We start from the raw sequence: 20,820 nt of genomic DNA, 5'->3' as shown, positions 1-20,820 counted from the left end.
AAAAAACCAAAATCGCCATTTTCCGAGACCCGTAGTGTCTCCATTTTTTGTGATCTCGGGTTGGGTGAGGGTTTCTTTTTTTGCGTGCCAAGCTGACATTTTTAGAGATACTATTTTGGTGTAGATATGATCTTTTTATCGCATGTTATTACATTTTAATTAAATGCAGCGGTGCCCAAACGAAAGTAATTCTCGCATTTTGATTTTTTTCTCTTTATGCCATTTACGGATCAGCTTAATTATTTTTATATATTGATAGATCAGGTGATTCTGAACGCAGCGATACCAAATATGTGTAATTTATTTTAATTATTTTATTTTGAATAGGGAAAATGGGGGTTGATTTGAACTTTTATATATTTTGTTATTTTATATTTTTAAAAACTTTTTTTTACATTTTACTTTCTTCAGTAGTCTCCATGAGAGACTAGAAGCTGCGATCATCTGATCGCCTGTACTACCAGAGTCCTCTGTGTAGAAGAAATGCTCACTTGCTATGAGCGCCGACAACTATCTATCTGGCAATGACAACTACAGGGGTCTGCTGCGACCCACAGTCATGTGACATGGGCACCGATGGGCAGGATTAATGACATGTTTCTGGCACGATCATGTTAAAAGCTGCTTTCAAAGATTGACAGCGGCATTTAACATGTTAACAGCTGCGGGTGGATCATAATCCCATTTCATCAGCTGATACGTGCCTGAAAAGTTATAGGCTGATCGCCGAAGCCCGCAGCAAACAGGGGGAGGCCACCTTAGATGTAACCATATGTCTAAGGCGGTAAATAGGTTAATTCTCAATTTAGAAAAACAACAGAGAAGAGAATTCTAAATGATCAGGATATAGCGCTTACCTGCCAGAATATACTATCTATTGTATTGCCCAGGAATCCATCCCGACCCTCTGTGGACACCAGTTTAGGACCAAGAATTGTCATAAATTCGTCAAAGTCCACTTGACCATCCCCTACAAAAAAAGAAATTCATATAACATTTTTTTGCAGTTCATTTTATAGCATTGTCATGTGTTACAGTATTTTATATTAACTTTCTATAAGCAGTTTACCCACCTAACATACAATTACTCAGCTTAACACCACAGTAATTCTAGTGAGAAAATATTTTTATGAAAAATAAATTATCAATGTAGAATCCAAGGATCCAATGCAACAAAGGTTTTGGTTAACAAAGACCCGATGAAACCAAAACATTTTTTTTTTCAACCAATATACCTTTGATACTTGGACTCTACATGTAAAATTGGCCACGTGGAAAGCTGAACCAAGAAAGCACGAAGTCTTACTACTGGTGCATGGGATCTCTTCATAAATTCATGCAAATCAATTATGTAGGCAAAAATCCAATATTAATGTATCTAGAAGTAAGCAAAAAATGATTGACAAAGGAAAACAATATTACATTTAGGGGGGTTCACATTTAGGAGGTTTCAGGGGAGTCCTTTCATGTTCATTTTGAGGGGGATGCTCTTCAAAATCCTAGTCGATAATACATATCTTAATGTAAGTTTTTGTAATGGAAAAGTGGGCTAGCCTGTCAAACTAATTAGTATGGGAACACTGGTATCAAACAAGATTTACAACGCAGATTTCCTATCTAAAAGTAGCTGGTAAAGTAAAAATGTATAACTGCAGGTATAACAAGCATACCAAATGGATATAAGGCCAAATAAGTGAGGGGGACATCTGCAACAAATTGATGGGATATGTCCAATGTTTTTCAAGAGGGCAGAGGTCATCCGGTACATACGCTGACTGGGATAGAAAGATTGCTGCTCTCTCTATTCATTTCTACAGGATCTTCCAAAATTGCCAATTGAACATCCCTTTGAGGGAATTTGAATCCAGAGAAACAGATAGTTTTTCTTATATTAATATATTTTAAAATATACTGTATTTAATCCTATGTCAGGTGCAATAGGCCTGACAGACAGAGCTCTCACGTTTTTGTTTCCTCCTCCTCGCCAAGGAGCCAGGGGATCCCAGCACTCCAAGTACCTTCCTATCTTTAGGTGCTGTTTGAAACCCCCCACTCAGTTTTACTGCTAACTAGAGATGGGCAGACACCTGGATGTTTGGGTCCAGTGGATTCGGCCAAACAGTTACAAAAAGTTCGGGTTGGGGTGCCAGAACAGTACCCAGACCCCATTCACTTGAATGTGGGCCCAAACATCCAGTGTTTGCTGTGCTGTAATGTGCAAGACAACATGGCAAACACCGCTTCTATTCGGCGGTGAAATCATCCCCTCTGGTCAGAGAGCCGCTGTTCCCACTCTGTTAAAAGACAGAGTAAGTGGTCAGCTATAATCGGGGGTATAAAGTTTACCTCTGATAACTGATGTCAGCTGATGGGACAACTGCTCCCATCATCTGACACTTGCTGCCGCTAATAACAGCGAGAGCAGGAGTGGCGGATGGAAGTATTCAGCCGCTCCTTTGCGGTAAATAAATAATTTAAAAAAAACAGGCATGGGTCCCCCTGTGTTTTTGCTAACCAGCCAGGCAAAACTCAGCTGTCAGCTTTAGCAAGGCTAGTTATCAAGAATAGAGGGGTCCCCACGCCGTATTTTTGAATTATTTAAGTAAATATTTTTTTTAAATGGTGTGGGGTCCCCCCATTTTTGAAAACCAATCTTGCTATAGAAGACAGATTGTGAGCTGGTATTCTCAGGCTGGTAAGGGGCCATTGATATTGCCCCCCCCCCAGCATAAAAAGAGCAGCCCGCAGCTGCCTAGAAAAGGCACATCTATTAGTGTGCCAATTCTTGAGCTTTGCCTAGCTCTTCCCACTTGCTCTGTAGCGGTGGCAAGTGGGGTTAATATTTGTGGGGTTGATGTCACCTTTGTATTGTCAGGTGACATCAAGACCATGGCTTAGTAATGGAGAGGTGTCTATAAGACACCTCTACATTACTAATGATACAGTTGTATTGTAAATAAAGACACATCAAGAATAAAGTCCTTTAATTGAAAGAAAGACACAGACTCCTTTAATAATCTTAATTAAACAATACTTAGGACCTTGCCTAATTCCACCAAAGCCCTTGAACTCCTGTAATAAACCAAAAATTAAAAAAAAAAAACAATATACCATACCTGTCTGTGTCATGCTGTAATCCATGTCTGGGGGATAATCAGTTTTCAACCTAGACAGTGCCAAGATGAGACCATCGAAGCTGAGAACCACTGGGGAATGAACTGCTGCGAGTGCAGCCTCAGTGATCAGTGGTGACATCATTGAGGTTACGTCCAGTCATTCTCACACTGAGAGCGGGGATCTCACCGAGGTCACCACAGTTCAGCCAGCTGGGCACGGAGCTTTAGTGATGAAACATAACCTCAATGATGTCACCACCAGTCACTGAGGCTGCGATCGCAGCAGTTCATTCCCCAGTAGTTCTCAACGTTGATGGTTGCATCTTGGCACTGTCCAGGTTGAAAACCGTTTATCCCCCAGACATGGATTACGGAATGGGACAGAACAACGGACAGGTATGGCATATTGTTTTTTTATTTTTGGTTTGTTACAGGAGATCGAGGGCTTCGGTGGAATTAGGCAAGGTTGTAAGTATGGTATAAGTAAGATTATTAAAGAAGTCTGTGTCTTGCTTTCAATTAAAGGACTTTATTCTTGCTGTGTCTTTATTTACAATACAGCTGTAGGATTAGTAATGGATAGGTGTTGTATAGATGCCTCTCCATTGCTAAGCCATGGGCTTGATGTTACCTGACAATACAAAGGTGACATCAACCTCACAAATATTAATCCCACTTACCACCGCTACAGGGCAAGTGGGAAGAGCCAGGAAAAGCGCCAGAATTAGCGCATCTAATAGATGTGCTTTTTCTGGGCAGCTGTGGGCTGCTATTTTCAGGATGGGGGGACCAATATCCATGGCCCCTTGCCAGCCTGAGAAAACCAGCCCCAAGCTGCCTGCTTTAACAAGGTTGGTTGTCAAAAATGGGAAGACCCCAAGCCATTTTTTAAAATCATTTAAATAATTAAAAAATATGGCATGGGGACCCCTCCATTCTTGATAACTAGCCTTGCTGAAGCTGACAGCTGAGTTTTGCCCGGCTGGTTAACAAAAATACATGGGAACCCACGCCAGGTTTTTTTTTTTAATGATATATTTACAGCTCAGGAGCAGCTGATGAACACTCCCATCTGCTGCTCCTGCTCTCACTGTTATTAGCGACAGCAAGTGTCAGATGATGGGAGCAGTTGTTCCATCAGCTGACACCAGTAAATGGAGGTAAACTTTATACCTCTGATCACAGCTGAGCGCTCACGCTGTCTTTTGACAACATGGGAACCACGGCTCTGACCAGAGAGGATGATTTCACCACCTATCAGAATCGGTGTTTGCCACACTGCCATGCACATGACAGGGTGACAAACACCTGGTGTTCGGGCAGTCGAACTCAAACAGTAACATGGACTTCCTGGTGAAGTCGGTGTTCAGTGTCCATGACCGAACAGTAGGTGTTCGTTATGGATGCCGAACTTTACTGTTCGGGTTCGCCCATCTCTACTGCTAACCTTGTGGAAAGCAGGTGTGACCTATGTGGCCTTTTGGGCTCATTGATCCTAAAGGTTCTCACTTTTGAAGGTTCACACTTTCTATGATATTTTACATCACAGTTGTTTATTTTGCTTGTTTTATGAACGAATAATGCAAAGTTTGTGTATATTTTGTAGAAATAAGTAGAGTTTTCTTAGGTGGCCTCTCAGGCACATTGCGACCGAACACATAATAATAATTTCTAATACATGATATTATGATCTGCCAACCTAGCTTTTCTTTCTGTCAATGCGTTTCTTCTGCTGAGCTTTAAACTTCTGAATCTGAGTGAACTTGACTCCAGTAGCATTTAAGTGCCTTACAATTAAGTTTTTTACCTAATTTTAATGTTTAGTAATTGTTATCTCCTGAAAACTGAAGACTATTTGGCAGTGGTTGGGTACTTTTTGCTTTATTACTTTTATGGTCATTAAATGAGTTTTTTTGCATCTGATTTAGTATACTCTCTTTTAATGCATTTCTATGAAGGTCATTGATGACTTTTATGCCCCTACAATTGAGATAACTAGATGTTATAAGCGATTTTCTTACCTGTGCTTGTTAGGCGCATTGCGCCCAAAGTCTGGTGCGCCAGAGATGCACCTGATGCAGGGTTAAAAAGGAAACTTAGTGATTAATACATAAATTGTCATGACTCTGTTGTCCGGTATCCCGGTACCAGGGAATCCTTCCCTTTCCCTAATGCTAGGGAGCACCCTAGCTCGCCCTGCTCCCCAGATTTCTTCTGATGATGAAGATGCCGGGGCCACGTACCTTGCTTTAGCTCCTGAATCCGCCCTGAGTCTGTACCCTTCCCCCACCCAGGGAAGAGGGGAGTAGAAGTGTACCATAATACTCCAACCAGACTAACAAGGTAATAAGAACATACCAAACATACAAATATACTCACATACAACAGAGGAATGCATTGGGGAGTGGAGGATGGGGTTAAAAAAAGTAGGAGAAAAAAGGGAATTATCACACACTCAAAACCTAGCAACAGTCACAGATAAACCCACCAAACACCTTCTCCATTAATAACCAACAACAACCTCCAGCCATGCAGCTTAACCCCTTTACCCCCAAGGGTGGTTTGCACGTTAATGACCGGGCCAATTTTTACAATTCTGACCACAGTCCCTTTATGAGGTTATAACTCTGGAACGCTTCAACGGATCCCGGTGATTCTGACATTGTTTTCTCATGACATACTGTTCTTCATGATAGTGGTAAAATTTCTTTGATATTATCTGCATTTATTTGTGAAAAAAATGGAAATTTGGCAAAAATTTTAAAAATTTAGCAATTTTCCAAACTTGAATTTTTATACAATTAAATCACAGAGATATGTCACACAAAATACTTAATAAGTAACATTTCTCACATGTCTACTTTACATCAGCACAATTTTGGACCAAAATTTTTTTTTGTTAGGGAGTTATAAGGGTTAAAAGTTGACCAGCAATTTCTCATTTTTACAACACCATTTTTTTTAGGGACCACATGTCATTTGAAGTCATTTTGAGGAGTCTATATGATAGAAAATACCCAAGTGTGACACCTTTCTAAAACCTGCACCCCTCAAGGTGCACAAAACCACATTCAAGAAGTTTATTAACCCTTCAGGTGTTTCACAGGAATTTTTTGAATGTTTAAATAAAAATGAACATTTAACTTTTTTATACTAAAAATATAATTCAGCTCCAATTTGTTTTATTTCACCAAGGGCAACAGGAGAAAATGGACCTCAAAAGTTGTTGTACAATTTGTCCTGAGTACGTCGATACCCCATATGTGGGGGTAAACCACTGTTTGGGCGTATGGCAGAGCTCGGAAGCAAAGGAGCGCCATTTGACTTTTCAATGCAAAATTGACCGGAATTGAGATGGGACGCCATGTTGCGTTTGGAGAGCCCCTGATGTGCCTAAACATTGAAACCCCCCACAAGTGACAACATTTTGGAAAGTAGACCCCCTAAGGAACTTATCTAGATATGTGGTGAGCACTTTGACCCATTAAGTGATTCACAGAAGTCTATAATGCAGAGCCATAAAAATAAAAAAATCATATTTTTTCACAAAAATGATTTTTTGCCTCCAATTTTTTATTTCCCCAAGGGTAAGAGAAGAAATTGGATGCCAAAAGTTGTTGTCCAATTTATCCTGAATACGCTGATACCCCATATGTGGGGGGGAACCACCGTTTGGGCGCATGGGAGAGCTTGGAAGGGAAGGAGTGCCATTTGGAATGCAGACTTAGATGGAATGGTCTGCAGGCGTCACATTGCGTTTGCAGAGCCCCTAATGTACCTAAACCATAGAAACCCCCACAAGTGACCACATATTGGAAACTTGACACCCCAAGGAACTTATCTAGATGTGTTGTGAGAACTTTGAAGCCCCAAGTGTTTCACTACAGTTTATAACGCAGAGCCGTGAAAATAAAAAATCCTTTTTTTTCCACAAAAATATTTTTTAGCCCCCAGTTTTGTATTTTTCCAAGGGTAACAGTGTAAATTGAACCCCAAAAGTTGTTGCCCAATTTGTCCTGAGTACGCTGATATCCAATATGTGGGGAGAACCACCGTTTGGGCGCATGGCAGAGCCTGGAAGGGAAGGAGTGCCATTTGGAATGCAGACTTAGATGGATTGGTCTGCAGGCGTCACGTTGCATTTGCAGAGCCCCTGATGTAACTAAACAGTAGAAACCCCCCATAAGTAACCCCATATTGGAAACTAGACCTCCCAAGGAACTTATCTAGATGTGTTGTGAGAACTTTGAACCCCCAAGAGTTTCACTACAGTTTATAACGCAGAGCCGTGAAAATAAAAATCCTTTTTTTTCCACAAACATTATTTTTTAGCCCCCAGTTTTGTATTTTCCCATGGGTAACAGGAGAAATTGGACCCCAAAAGTTGTTGTCTAATGTGTCCTGAGTACGCTGATACCCCATATGTTGGGGTAAACCCCTGTTTGGGTGCACGGGAGAGCTCGGAAGGGAAAGAGCACTGTTTTACTTTTTCAATGCAGAATTGTCTGGAATTGAGATCGGACGCCATGTCGCGTTTGGAAAGCCCCTGATGTGCCTAAACAGTGGAAACCCCACAATTATAACTGAAACCCTAATCCAAACACACCCCTAACCCTAATCCCAATGGTAACCCTAACCACACCCCTAACCCTGACACACCCCTAACCCTAATCCCAAACCTATTCCCAACCGTAAATGTAATCCAAATCCTAACCCTAACTTTAGCCCCAAACTTAACTTTAGCCACAACCCTAACCCTAACTTTAGCCCCAACCCTAACTGTAGCCCTAACCCTAGCCCTAACCCTAGCCCTAGCCCTAGCCCTAACCCTAACCCTAGCCCTAACCCTGACCCTAACTCTATCCCTAACCCTGACCCTAGCCCTAACCCTAGCCCTAACCCTAGCCCAAACCCTAACCCTAACCCTAGCCCTAACCCTAATGGGAAAATGGAAATAAATACATTTTTTTAATTTTTTCCCTAACTAAGGGGGTGATGAAGGGGGGTTTGATTTACTATTTATAGCGGGTTGTCTAGCGGATTTTTGATTGGCAGCCGTCACACACTAAAAGATGCTTTTTATTGCAAAAGTTTTTTGTGTTACCACATTTTGAGAGCTATAATTTTTCCATATTTTTGTCTAGAGTCATGTGAGGTCTTGTTTTTTGCGGGACGAGTTGACGTTTTTATTGGTAACATTTTCGGGCATATGACATTTTTTGATCGCTTTTTATTCCGATTTTTGTGAGGCAGAATGACAAAAAAACAGCTATTCATGAATTTCTTTTTGGGGGGCGTTTATACCGTTCCGCGTTTGGTAAAATGGATAAAGCAGTTTTATTCTTCGGGTCAGTACGATTACAGTGATACCTCATTTATATCTTTTTTTATGTTTTGGCGCTTTTATACGATAAACATTTTTTATAGAAAAAATAATTATTTTTGCATCGCTTTATTCTGAGGACTATAACTTTTTAATTTTTTCACTGATGATGCTGTATGGCAGCTCATTTTTTGCGGGACAAGATGACATTTTCAGCGGTACCATGGTTATTTATTTCCATCTTTTTGATCGCGTGCTATTCCACTTTTTGTTCGGTGGTATGATAATAAAGCGTTGTTTTTTGCCTCGTTATTTTTACGGTGTTCACTGAAGCGGTTAACTAGTGGTGGGACAGTTTTATAGGTCAGGTCGTTACGGACGCGGCGATACTAAATATGTGTACTTTCATTGTTTTTTTTAAATTTAGATAAAGGAATGTATTTATTGGAACAATATTTCATTATTATTATATTTATTTAGGAATTTTTTTTTTTTTTTTTTACACATGTAAATTTTTTTTTTTACTTTGCCCCGGGATGGGGGGGCATCACAGTAAAGAGACAGATCGCTGATCTGACACTTTGCTGTGTACTGTGTCAGATCGGCGATCTGACATGCACAGCAGGGAGGCTTCCCGGCGCCTGCTCTGAGCAGGCGCTGTGAAGCCACCTCCCTGCAGGACCCGGATGCAGCCCCGTGGCCATGCCATTTTGGACCCAAGGCTTGCAGGGAGGAGACACTCAGTACAAGGTGAGCACATCGCCTTGTACCGATCGTCTCAGGGAAGCACGCAGGAAGGGGGCTTCCCTATACCGTCGGAACACTGCGATCATGTTTGATCGCAGTCTGCCGGGGGTTAATGTGCTGGGGGCGGTCCGTGACCACTCCTGGCACATAGTGCCAGATGTCAGCTGCGATAGTCAGCTGACACCCGGTCGCGATCGGCCGTGCTCCCCCCGTGAGCGTGGCTGATTGAGCTGGACGTACTATTCCGTCCTTGGGAAGTAGGGCCCACCCCACAAGGAATGGAATAGTATGTCCAATGGCAAAAAGGGTTTAAGCTAGCTCTGACAATCAGTGCTAGCTAGGATCTAGTTTATATAGGAGATGGAAGAGGCTAACAGTGCACAGCTGAGAGCCTAAATGCTCCAGGAGCTCTTAACTGAGCAGATTAAACCCTGCACTGCCAAAATAAATTTACACCTTTTAATATGAAGGTGAAGTACTTCTAATCAGTGCAGGATTAGGAAAAATCAGACGCTGCGGTCTTCAGGCTCCTCTCTGTCTCGGTACACCCATGACATAAAGGTTGAAAATAGACTGATAAAAAAGCGTGATTGTTACTGGTATCCAGTAATGACCATTCAAAAAATAAGGTATTGTTCATAAAATATTTAAGTTCTTTTGTTTTGTTTTGGTTAATTAGTTTCCATGAAAAGTGACAAAGCGCAAATCAGTGGTTTAACTAACACATGAATGTTGTTTGTGAACACTGTTATGTTAGTTGACTACAGCTTTCTGAAGTCCTTTCATAAGAATCTTCACAATTTGTGCATTTAAATGATACATTTGGAGAATCAATTACCTGTGTCACTCAGCTTCTTTACAAAAGCATAATTTGGACATCTGTGTCTATATCAAGCAGCTTCTCAGCATCACATAAAAATGATTTATGAGGCTATTAATAGTCTAATTTTTCATTTTAAAAATTGTGATAAGTAATAATATATTTAATAAGTGCCAACAACAGTTGTAACAGGAAAGTAGTTCAGCTTCAAGTAATTAGGGCATCTGTTTCAAACAACCCTGAACAGGGAAACACATATCCTTTAATAACATCTTAATTAGCAAAGTACCACTTATGCAATTTTCAACTTTTAAATAATTGCACAAAACTATTCTTGGAGGCAAAGGAAAAAAATAATTGGGACATAGATTTTTGAAAATTATTCAGGAATGTAATTAAGGAAAGGCAATGTAGAAGTCTGTTGGAAATTATTAATGAGGATGTTTATTACAGCATCATCATAATAGGTGCAAAAAAAACCAAAACAGAAATATAGCTTTATTTAATCCGCTTGACAAGTAGTATAAATGCTAAAGAATAATGGATCTCACATGGCAAAAACATTAAACACTACAGTATCTAGAATGAAAAGGCATACGATTTGGCGAAATCTCATTAGAATAATTGGACTCTATCATTAAATGACTTTTAAAATTATAATAAACCCATTCTGCGTAAAACTTTGTGGAAAAAACATACCCAAGTAAATTTTTTTTTCTTTGGTAGGTTTAACTAAAAGCTTGAACAATAGTTTTTGTTATATGTGTCTAGCACTATACTGTAGTTCATCTAGTAGTAGGTTTTTAGTAGCAGGTTTTCCTGCAGTTGTTAAATATGGCAGGTGATTTCCATAGCAAAGGAGTTATATGACTTTATTGCTCTATGCAGTAGGCCTTCTTTTGGCCAAGAAGAGATAGTGATAACGTCTTCAGTGACTGTTGGTTTATACTACACATGCCCCAATCAGACAGTGTTGATCTATATAGCTGTCTGACTGCTTGGATCAGGTCAACTGTGCTGTGCTGCTGAGTGAACTACAAGTTCCAGACACTCTAAGCAAAAGCTGCTGAGCGTAGAGAGGGCTGTTAAGTCCGAGGCTACAGATAAGTCCATAGTTGAATGCAATTTCATAGTTGAATACAAAGCATAGTTTGATGTTTTCCTTACTAGCTTCAATTGGGTTTTTTTCAGCTTGTATCTGTATGGTTATCCTTATTGAATATGTGCTCCATGGACAATACCACCAGGTATGCATCTTGTGAGATGTCTGCATGCCTTGAACAGTCGTTTGAGGGTGAATAAGTTTGCACTCAATGTCAGCATGTTACATGTTTGGAAGCCCAGGTAATGGATCTAAATGTGCAGCTGGCAACACTCGGGAGCATTGCAAACCTGGAAAGGAGTTTAGAGCTCACCGAGCTTGTGCCGGCTGGGATCAGTGATATGGAGGAAGGGTGGACATGGAGAAGATAAGGACAGAGAAGTAAGCAACTGGGTAAATGTTACAAGAAGGGGTAGGGGGAAAAGTGCCAGGGAGCCCAGTCCTAATCTGGCTCGACCTAGTAAATATGCCTGTTTGGCTGATATTAGGAATGCAAGCCAGGACTGGATTCACTGCAGCAGGATGTTGCTCCTAGCAATCATTAAAACAACTGCTATAGGAAAGAGGGAAATAGGCATGCAGCAAAGGACAGACAGATATTGGTGGTAGGGTGTAACAAAGGTGATTTGGGGTGGTAGTCATGGGCGAGTTCACTAAGTTACAGTCAGTGAGCACCCCTGCATCTTGTACATGGGGAGATAAGCGACATCTTGGTCCTGCGGTACGGTCAGTTACCTCCGTTTCACATTCACTTCAGTTGCTGGAGACCAATTCTCAGGAAACACCACAAAGCCGTAGTTCTGTTCCAACGGTTAAACTTTACTGAACAGCAAGAGATCCATCACATTCAGGGTACAATTCACACAGGTCAACATTTCCTACATTTCCTATTCTTTCCCTGCTGTCTTTACGGGCCATTAGGGTCCCATCTGTTTATCAGCTATTATCCTGGTCTCGGGCCCCATATTCTGCCTGGGGAGGATCCCTTTGAGCCGATGCCTGTTCCCACTGCTCTCCAGCCAGGAGCAGCTGTATTCCCCACAATTGGGGAAATCTCTCTGCTCACTGATGCACACATCCTGCCCTTGGGCAGATTGCCCAGCGGCTCACAGAACCAGGAAGTATCCTGACTAAAAAGTACTCTGCTCTGTGCTGCCCCTCCCATCAGGTTAGCCCCTGTGCTGCCAGTGTCTCCCTATTCTACACTATATTAGATCACTAATGTGCCCCCTTTATTCTAACCCCTATAGTTCGATATTATGTAAGATCCTATACTAACCCTAATCTTATACACGGCATATGCCAGACACATTATATAAACATTACTTTACATGACAGTTACAAGACATCACAGTGTATGAAAATTAATAAACAGCAGGGTGCCACATGTGAACTTGCAAACGGTATCAAGGAGAGAGAGAAGGAAACTGAGGGTCCCCACCACCTCCTTAGAAGGGGGCTCTATAATTAGGTGGACAGACAGGGTCATCTGCCTCCAAGACCGTGAATGCTGAACAGTGTGCTGTCTGCCTGGTGCTTAGGTTCGATATAATGTGGATCAAATAGACAGATTGCTGGGTGGAGCTGGGGAAAACCCAGCGGTCCTGGTATGCATCGGTACCAATGACAAAGTTAGATGAAGGTGAAAGGTTCTTAAGAATGATTTCAGGGAACTAGGAGAGAAGATGAAGACAAGGACCTCCAAGTGGGTGTCACCAGATAGGCAGCGGGAGCTTAGGGAGATAAATAAGTGCAGGAAGAAAGGGTTTGGGTTCGTGGATAACTGGGCCGACTACTCTGTTGGCTATAGGCTCTATGGTAGGGACAGGCTGTACCTCAATGAGGAGGGTGTAGCTGTGCCTGGGGAAAAAATGGTAAGAAGGATAGAGGAGCTTTTAAACTAGGGTATGGGGAAGGGATGGTAGTTGTTCTAATAAGGGGATAGATAGACAGAGAGAGGGAGGCAGTAGAGGCAAATGAGGATTTAGGGGGCTGGGACATGCAAGGAAAGCAGGGAGCTGAGTAGGAGTAATAAATGTGCTAATAATATTAAATGTTGGTTGGCAAATGAAAGAAGTCTAGTAAACAATATGGATGAACTGGAGACTCTTTTGACGGTCACAGAGTACGATGTGGTGGGCATTACGGAAACCTGCCTTGATGAGAGCCATGATTGGGTAACAAACGTAGAGAGTTACACTACATTTAGAAAGGACAGGAAAGATAAAAAAGGTTGAGGGGTGTGCATATTCGTAAAATCCACATTAAAACATATGCTCAATAAGCACATTGGGGGGAGTTACAGCAATATAGAGTCACTATGGGTAAATGTACATAGGGATGGTAATAATGGAAAGCTGCTAATTGGAGTTTGCTGCAAGCCTCCTAATATAGCTGAACAGGTAGAGGATGAAATGCTGCAGCAATGTAAAATAGAAATCAAGCTAGCAAAGCTATCTACAGAAAAACAAATCACCATCGACATTAAAATAAATCCCCAAATTTTTTATAAATACATCAATGCCAAGAAGAAAAAATAAATGGTATCGGCCCCTTAAAAGATGACAATAACAAGATAATCACAGAGGACAAAAAAAGGCTGAGATATTAAACCGGCACTTTTCATCCGTGTTCACCAATGAACTGTCTGTTACATGGATCATTCAACAAGGCAAAAATCAAAATTCACAACCTGATATAACTAGTTTAACACAAAAAGAAGTGCATTTACGTCTGAGCAATTTAAACATTGACAGACCATTGTATCTCATATTCTTAGACTCTCTTGAAACAAGGGTGATGCAACACGATTGGAGGATGGCTCACGTGGTACCAATATTTAAGAAAGGTAAGAAGGTGGATCCAGGCAAGTACCGTCCGGTAAGCCTGACATCAGTAGTGTGCAAAATTTTAGAGGGTATTATAAAAGATGACCAGCATAAATATATTGCAGAGAATATTATAATAAGTGACAACCAGCATGGATTCATGAAAAATAAGTCATGTCTAACTAGCATGTTGGGTTTCTATAAGGAGGCGAGTACAAATCTGGATGTAGGCAATGTGGCTGATGTGATTTATCTGGACTTTGCAAAGACATTTGATACAGTTCCACATAGCAGCCTTATACTTAAGCTACAGAAGCAAGGACTGGGGAAACTATATGCAGATGGGAAAGGAATTGGCTAATTGACAGTAAACAAAGAGTTGTCATAAATGGTACATTCTCTAAATGGGATATAGTCATCAGTGGGGTCCTGTAGGGATCTGTGCTAGGAGTCGGACCAATTCTTTTTAACCTCTTTATTAATGACCTTGTGAACGGTATTGAGAGTAAAGTGTCAGTCTTTGCTGAAGACACCACACTATGTAGGATATTAAAATCTGACCTTGACATTACAATATTACAAAACAATCTGAATAAGATGACTGAATGGACAAACACTTGCCAATTGAGATTTAATGTAGATAAATGTAAAGTAATGCACCTAGGACGGAGTAGTCCTAATGCTGCATATACATTAAATGGAAGTATACTCGGGATTACAGATCAAGAGAAGGACTTAGATATTCTCGTTATGAGTAAGCTGAGCAGCAGTACTCAGTGTCAAGCTGCAGCCGCAAAAGCAAATAAGATTTTTGGATGTATAAAAATAGAGAAAAAATCCCACAAACTCAACGTATTATTACCCCTTTATAAATAACTGGTGAGGCCACATCTAGAATATGGGATCCAGTTTTTGGCTCCTCATTTTAAAAAGGATATTCAGAAGTTAGCATCAGTTCAATGAAGAGCAACTAGACTATTGCAAGGGATGGAAGGCCTCTCATATGAGAGGTTGGAAAAGTTGGGCTTGTTTAACTTAGAAAAAAGACACCTCAGGGGGATCTCATTTACATGTATAAATATATGTGTGGCCAGTACAAAGCACTGGCAAATTACTTATTCCTTCCAAAAACCGTACTGAGAACTAGGCGGCACTCATTGCAGGTGGAAGAAAGGCGATTTTGACAGCTAAACAGGAAAGGGTTCTTTACAGTTAGAGCAGTCAGACTGTGGAATGCCTGACCACAGAAGGTAGTAATGGGACACACTATAACAGTTTTTTAAAAAAGGGCTGGACAATTTCCTTGATATATATAACATTGCAGTTTATAGCCAAATTAGTGATGAAATGTACAGTTGGTGGAGAAAAGTTGAACTTGATGGACCTAGGTCTTTATTCATCTGTGCATTGATATCAGTGCTATTTTTTTATAATACCATCTGATAGTAGCATGATGAAAGGGCAGAGACCATCGTTTCAGCGATATATCACTTATTGGTCTGCTTGCTGCAGTTTTGATAAAATTGATGTTTTATCTGCTGTAGATTTAACAGTTCTTTGAATGCTGAGCTCTGTATAACTCCACCCATAAAACATTCTGTGTATACTGTGCATAAGCAGAAAGATGCCAATCAGTTGCTGGGGCGGGTGATACATGGCTCAGGAACATGGAGGTCTACCTGTCAGCTGATTTACTAGTCCTACATTGATAATCTCCTGCTGATAAAACTATAGGAAGTAATCCAGTAAGTCACATATTGCTGGAATGAGGCTCTCAGTCTCTACATTTTGCTGATTTGGTGGCAAAAATGTGGTGAAATATATTTCATGTTAAACTGGGCACAGTGTAATAGTGGCTGAATAGGAGAATACAACTTTTGTAAAAAATGTTGCCTTTCTACTGCAGAGATGTTAGCAATAGTGATGAGCGAGCATGCCCGGAAGTGCTTGGTGCTCGTCCGAGCATCTCGCTGCTCGCGATGCTCGTCGAGATGCTAGGTGCTCAGCCGAGCATCTCACTACTCGGGATGCTGGGTGAGTGATGAGTATTTCCGGGGATGTTCAGTGGGAGTTCGGGTCCACGCCCTGCATGTTTGGCACTCTCTAGAGTGCCAATGACAATGCAGGGATTGTCTGCCACACACTGTAATGCCGCAGCCATGTTGGTTGTGGCATTACAGCGATTGGCTGGCCGCACAGCGTCATCAGGTCTATATCAGACCTGGCGCCGCCCTCCTCGTCCCACTCAGCTCCAGACTTAGGCAGTGTTGGGAGAGCTGCTGCAGAGATAGGGACAGATTTTGGAAAGTATAAGTTATTGTGGGTATACCATATTGAATACACAAATACAGCTAAACCAACAGTCCTTCTAAGGACTAATTATGGTGTATATAGATATCAGTACTAGGCATGCAGGCATTATATGTGGCATACTTCATTGCATACAGCAAGAGGGTCCATTCCATTACTGTCTGCTGCTGCCACCTATTACAGATATTTACTGTATACACATAACCCCAGGTATCAGTGGCTATGAATATTTTTTTGCATCTTAATCCTGATTATTTTCTTCAAAAGCAATCTAGAGCACACTTTTTTATCCATTTGCTTGTTTGCAGTGCAGAATACAGCCAGGTAGATCCTTTCTGACTTTCCTGGGCTACTGTAAAATTTTGTTGGAGTGTCTTATACAAGTTATTGACACCAGTTTGCTGAAAAAAACAACAATTAGTTACCTACAAGGCATTTATTTTAAACAGGGGTTTGGCCGTCACAGCAATCACACTTCAGCGCGCAGAGAATTCTGACAATTCAGGGCTACTGTAAAATTTTGTTGGAGTGTCTTATACAAGTTATTGACACCAGTTTGCTGTAAAAAAAGCCCAATTAGTTACCTACAGGGCATTTATTTTAAACAGGGGTTTGGCCGTCACAGCAATCACATCTGAGTGCGTAGACAATTCTGCCATCTCTGGGCTACTGTAAAATTTCTGTAGAATTGAACAGCCAATCACAGCGATCATGGTTGCGGGAGGGCAGAGACACCCCTCAGGATGATGACACCATCTAACCAGACGTAAGATGGTGCCCGAATTTTAATCTGATCACCGCGACTTCGGTCACAGTGTCGCATTAAAAAGATGACGCAATATTCCGTCCATGGTCAAATAGGCCCAGGTAACATGGACGGAATATTATGTCTTATGTCAGAAAGGGGTTAAATAGTTTTATCGGCTTTTGTGTTTTTTGTCTTCTATACTATTATGTAATATGTATTTCATTTATAAATTGATAGCATGAAAAGTTAATAATTAAGTGGTTTACATATATGGTATGTTTCCTTTCCTTCATCAGAAAAAAAAGTTTGATTCCTATTACTAGTGAGCTACCAAAGCTATTTCCAAGATGTATAATTACTTTGACAGTTCCCCATTGACACTAATGTATACATTAACACTTGGAAAACAGCACACTGTGTCCATGCAAGTGTATTGATGTATTTTGACCCAAGACTGCTAACAGAGGCTCTGTAATGATATGTCAACCAGTTTAGAAAGGACATCTTTAACTCCAGGGGCTCATATTGAGTGATGAGTCAATTCCACTAGCATGCACAGCAAGCATTTTGCAGGAAAAAAGAGAATGATTTTTAAAGTCCTAGTTTGGAATTCTAGTGTGTAAAGAGTACTGCTGATGAGATCTAAAATATCTAAAATACCGATTTTAATGAAAAAAAAAGCTTATATACCAAGAACAACAAGAAATAGAATATATATCAGAAATCTTAAAGGGTTTTGTTTACAGCACTCTAGTGCTCTCATTAGGACAATTTGTTTCCCTGTCTCTGGCAGCTATAATGGAAACCACAGTTGTTACCCAGCTTGCAGAAACAGCTAAAAAAAATTTTGAACCAATACATAAATAGAAGATACAGACAACACAGACTTATTTTTGCAAGAAACGTTTGTCGCTGATGGGGAAATGCTCTATAACATGCATAAAGGCAGACAGAATCAGGTTTCCAGTGCTACCTGGTATTAGTATCTTGAATGACTTTTCTAGGAAAGTCACCATTTAATTATTATTATTTTTTGATAAAACTATTTCATTAGTTTCAAGTGAAATTGAACATTAGAATGATAAATAGTTTATTCCAAATTATAACTGCCTTCTCTATACATACAAGACAGAACCATAAATCTAATGCAAAGAATGCCATTACTATTCCATTCTGGGGCATGTATTAGGGTGCTCAGTCATGGTCTTGAAGGTGGGGGGGGATCATTTATCAAAAATGTGACAGTTATATTCTGCATTGACATTTTGCTTCCACACAGATGTTACTAGCAGCTACAGTTATCCATTGGTGTACATTTTGTATTTTACGCTCTAAGATATTGACTATTTGCTTAATGAAATCAAGCTAGAAAGATAGGTAAAATTGAAAGACACTTCATAATATTTTTGCTAATAGCAAAATAATAATAATTCTTATTATTATTCGTACTAGTATTAATAACAATGATATTTTGAATATTCTGCAGCACTAATCACTTCCAATCCACTATTTTTCACATCATCCAAATCCCGTTCTCTCTCAATGCTGAATATCGGATCCTTTCTATTGCCTCAGTCTTAGTACCTTAACAAAAAGATATTCACCTTGCCTATTACTTTTTTCTATACTCGATTCCCTTTTTTTGCCCAATTTTGAGCAACATATATTTTGCTGCCACTGAGATTTCTAATCTTGTTATTTTTTAATTTTTTCTTTATCCTGGGATAAAAATTCGATAAGGCCACGATATTTATCTATTCATTATCATTTGACTAGCCCTATGCCAGAATTTTTTAAGAATTTTTCTCAATATGTTTTTTTTATGACCCTGTTGACTATTTACAACAAAACATTTGATGGTTCTGTGAATACGTTCCAATATCTTCGAAATTTCAAGAGTGCTGCATTCCTCTGTAAGACTTGACACAATTTTTCCTTTATAGAGTCGGTAAAATCTATATTATATATGCATATATTTGGATATATATTCAGTAGAACAGTATTTTTCTTTAAATTAAGTGAACACGGTATTTTTGGTGGGTCATTCGAATCACTAAAATTTGGTACAGGTGTATTTTTCTATTTATTTTTTTTTTAAGTGGTGCCCCAAAAGTAAAAAAGGTTGATAAACACTGCATTAAGTTGGTGTAGGTCTTATTTTATACATCCTAGCCACATCCTTTCAGATTTCAAATACATCTTTAATTACAGACTATTTAACACATTTTTTAAATTTTCTTTTTCCTCCACCCATATTATTCCTACACATCGTTATTTAACTTAGAATTTAAGTTCAGTATTAATCCAAATTGTTGTCATGCCACAGCTATTCAGGTAGATGCATGCTCCACTAGATGGCAGTAGAGTTGAGGGAAGACTGCAACACTTGCCAGAGCAGACCTGCAGCGCTGCAGTGAGGCCACCTACAGGTGGCAACAGGGTAGTCAAACAAGCTGCGTCAAAACCAGGAGAGTAACGTAGTACCAAGGGGAAAATCAACTCAGAGTCAGAGACGCACAAGAGGGTCAATACCAGATAGAAGCAGAAGTCAGGTCAGAGTCAAAGCCGAGTCAAGTACCAGGGAGTCCAAATTCAGCAATTCTGTGGCTTTTACTGATGTCACATATGCAGAGCAGCTGCTTCTCTTTCACTCTGCTCTGTTGTTGATGCGTGACTGCCCATTTCATACTGCTTAACAGCCAACTCTTGCTGTCTAACTGCAGTCATACCATGTTGACAGAGCGGCTCAGAAGAGGAAGCTGCTCTGTTGACCTAAAGCAGTAGTATCTCTGGCAAGAGCAGTCAGTGATCACTCTGAGCCGGAGAACAACTACCTGCCTGTCAGTTCTTAACCCCATGTCAAAAAATTAAAATAGTCCTGACTAACCCCTTTGATTACCTGCAAGGAACGTGACCACTTACAGTGCCTAGGGCAGCATGACTGCCAAATATTGCCCTAGTTATAATTTCTAGACAATACTGTCTTAATTAAGTACCCAGACCTACTGATGCCAATGGCACCTCCAAATTGTCCCAAACTATTGTGTTTATAACACAATAGGGCCACCAAATATTTATGCAATGTTGTGCTCTTACACATTTCACCCAATGTTGTGTAGTGTACACCAATATGTTAATGTCAGAGTGGTAATAAAATCACACCAGAATTTCCCTTACCTTACCAGTGCGCCGATCACACAAAATGACCCCTAAAACAATGCCAAGCATAGGAGTAGTTATCTCTAAGGCAGAGCCTTTATAGTTAAACACATTATCGCATATATGGTGATGCACTGTTCTATTCTCTTCTTTAAACTGGAGCAATGACTTAAAAGTAGCTTTTCAGGTGTCAAATACTGCAAAGATTTGTGCTGATAAATTAAATTTTTAAATGGCCTATTGCATCAGGTTAGACATATGTCAACCTGGGACAGTACAAGAAATTCAGTTCTCTCTCTGACTGAAGTGATAAAACCACTTGAGTGACATATTACAGTGGCTCAGCCCCAAATGTGCCTTGCCCTTGCTTCAATCAACACAGTTCATTTTGAAGCAGGTTGAACTTAGGTTAATGGACCCATGTCTTTTTCACATACAATAACTATGTAAGTTTTGGCAGCTAAGCATGCATTATGCAGTACAAACATCAAACAAAGAGTTTTTTTGCTTCTGCATTGAACATTTTTTATGAGTCATTCATTTCTTCATTTAGCATACAAAGAGATAACATGGTTAAGGAATTCATTATGCACTGGCATTTTCAGTAATAGATCACTAGTTAAAATGCAGTTGTAGGCTTCAATTGCAAGTGATTGTCAAAGCTGTG

At 40.2% G+C, this 20,820-nt stretch overlaps 1 protein-coding gene across 2 annotated transcripts in view; it reads right to left on the bottom strand.

The window, feature by feature from the left end:
- Positions 1–20,820, bottom strand: part of CALN1 (calneuron 1) — a 751,910-nt gene that overhangs the window by 365,497 nt on the left and 365,593 nt on the right. For both annotated transcript variants that reach the window (XM_077296429.1, XM_077296428.1), the window contains exon 4: positions 858–970. In XM_077296429.1, the coding sequence (XP_077152544.1) occupies positions 858–970 (113 nt within the window). The remainder of the gene's footprint in view (positions 1–857; positions 971–20,820) is intronic.

Source organism: Ranitomeya variabilis, chromosome 3 (genome assembly GCF_051348905.1).
Source record: "Ranitomeya variabilis isolate aRanVar5 chromosome 3, aRanVar5.hap1, whole genome shotgun sequence".
Taxonomy (NCBI): Eukaryota; Metazoa; Chordata; class Amphibia; order Anura; family Dendrobatidae; genus Ranitomeya; species Ranitomeya variabilis.
This window is presented reverse-complemented; position numbering and strand designations above follow the sequence as displayed.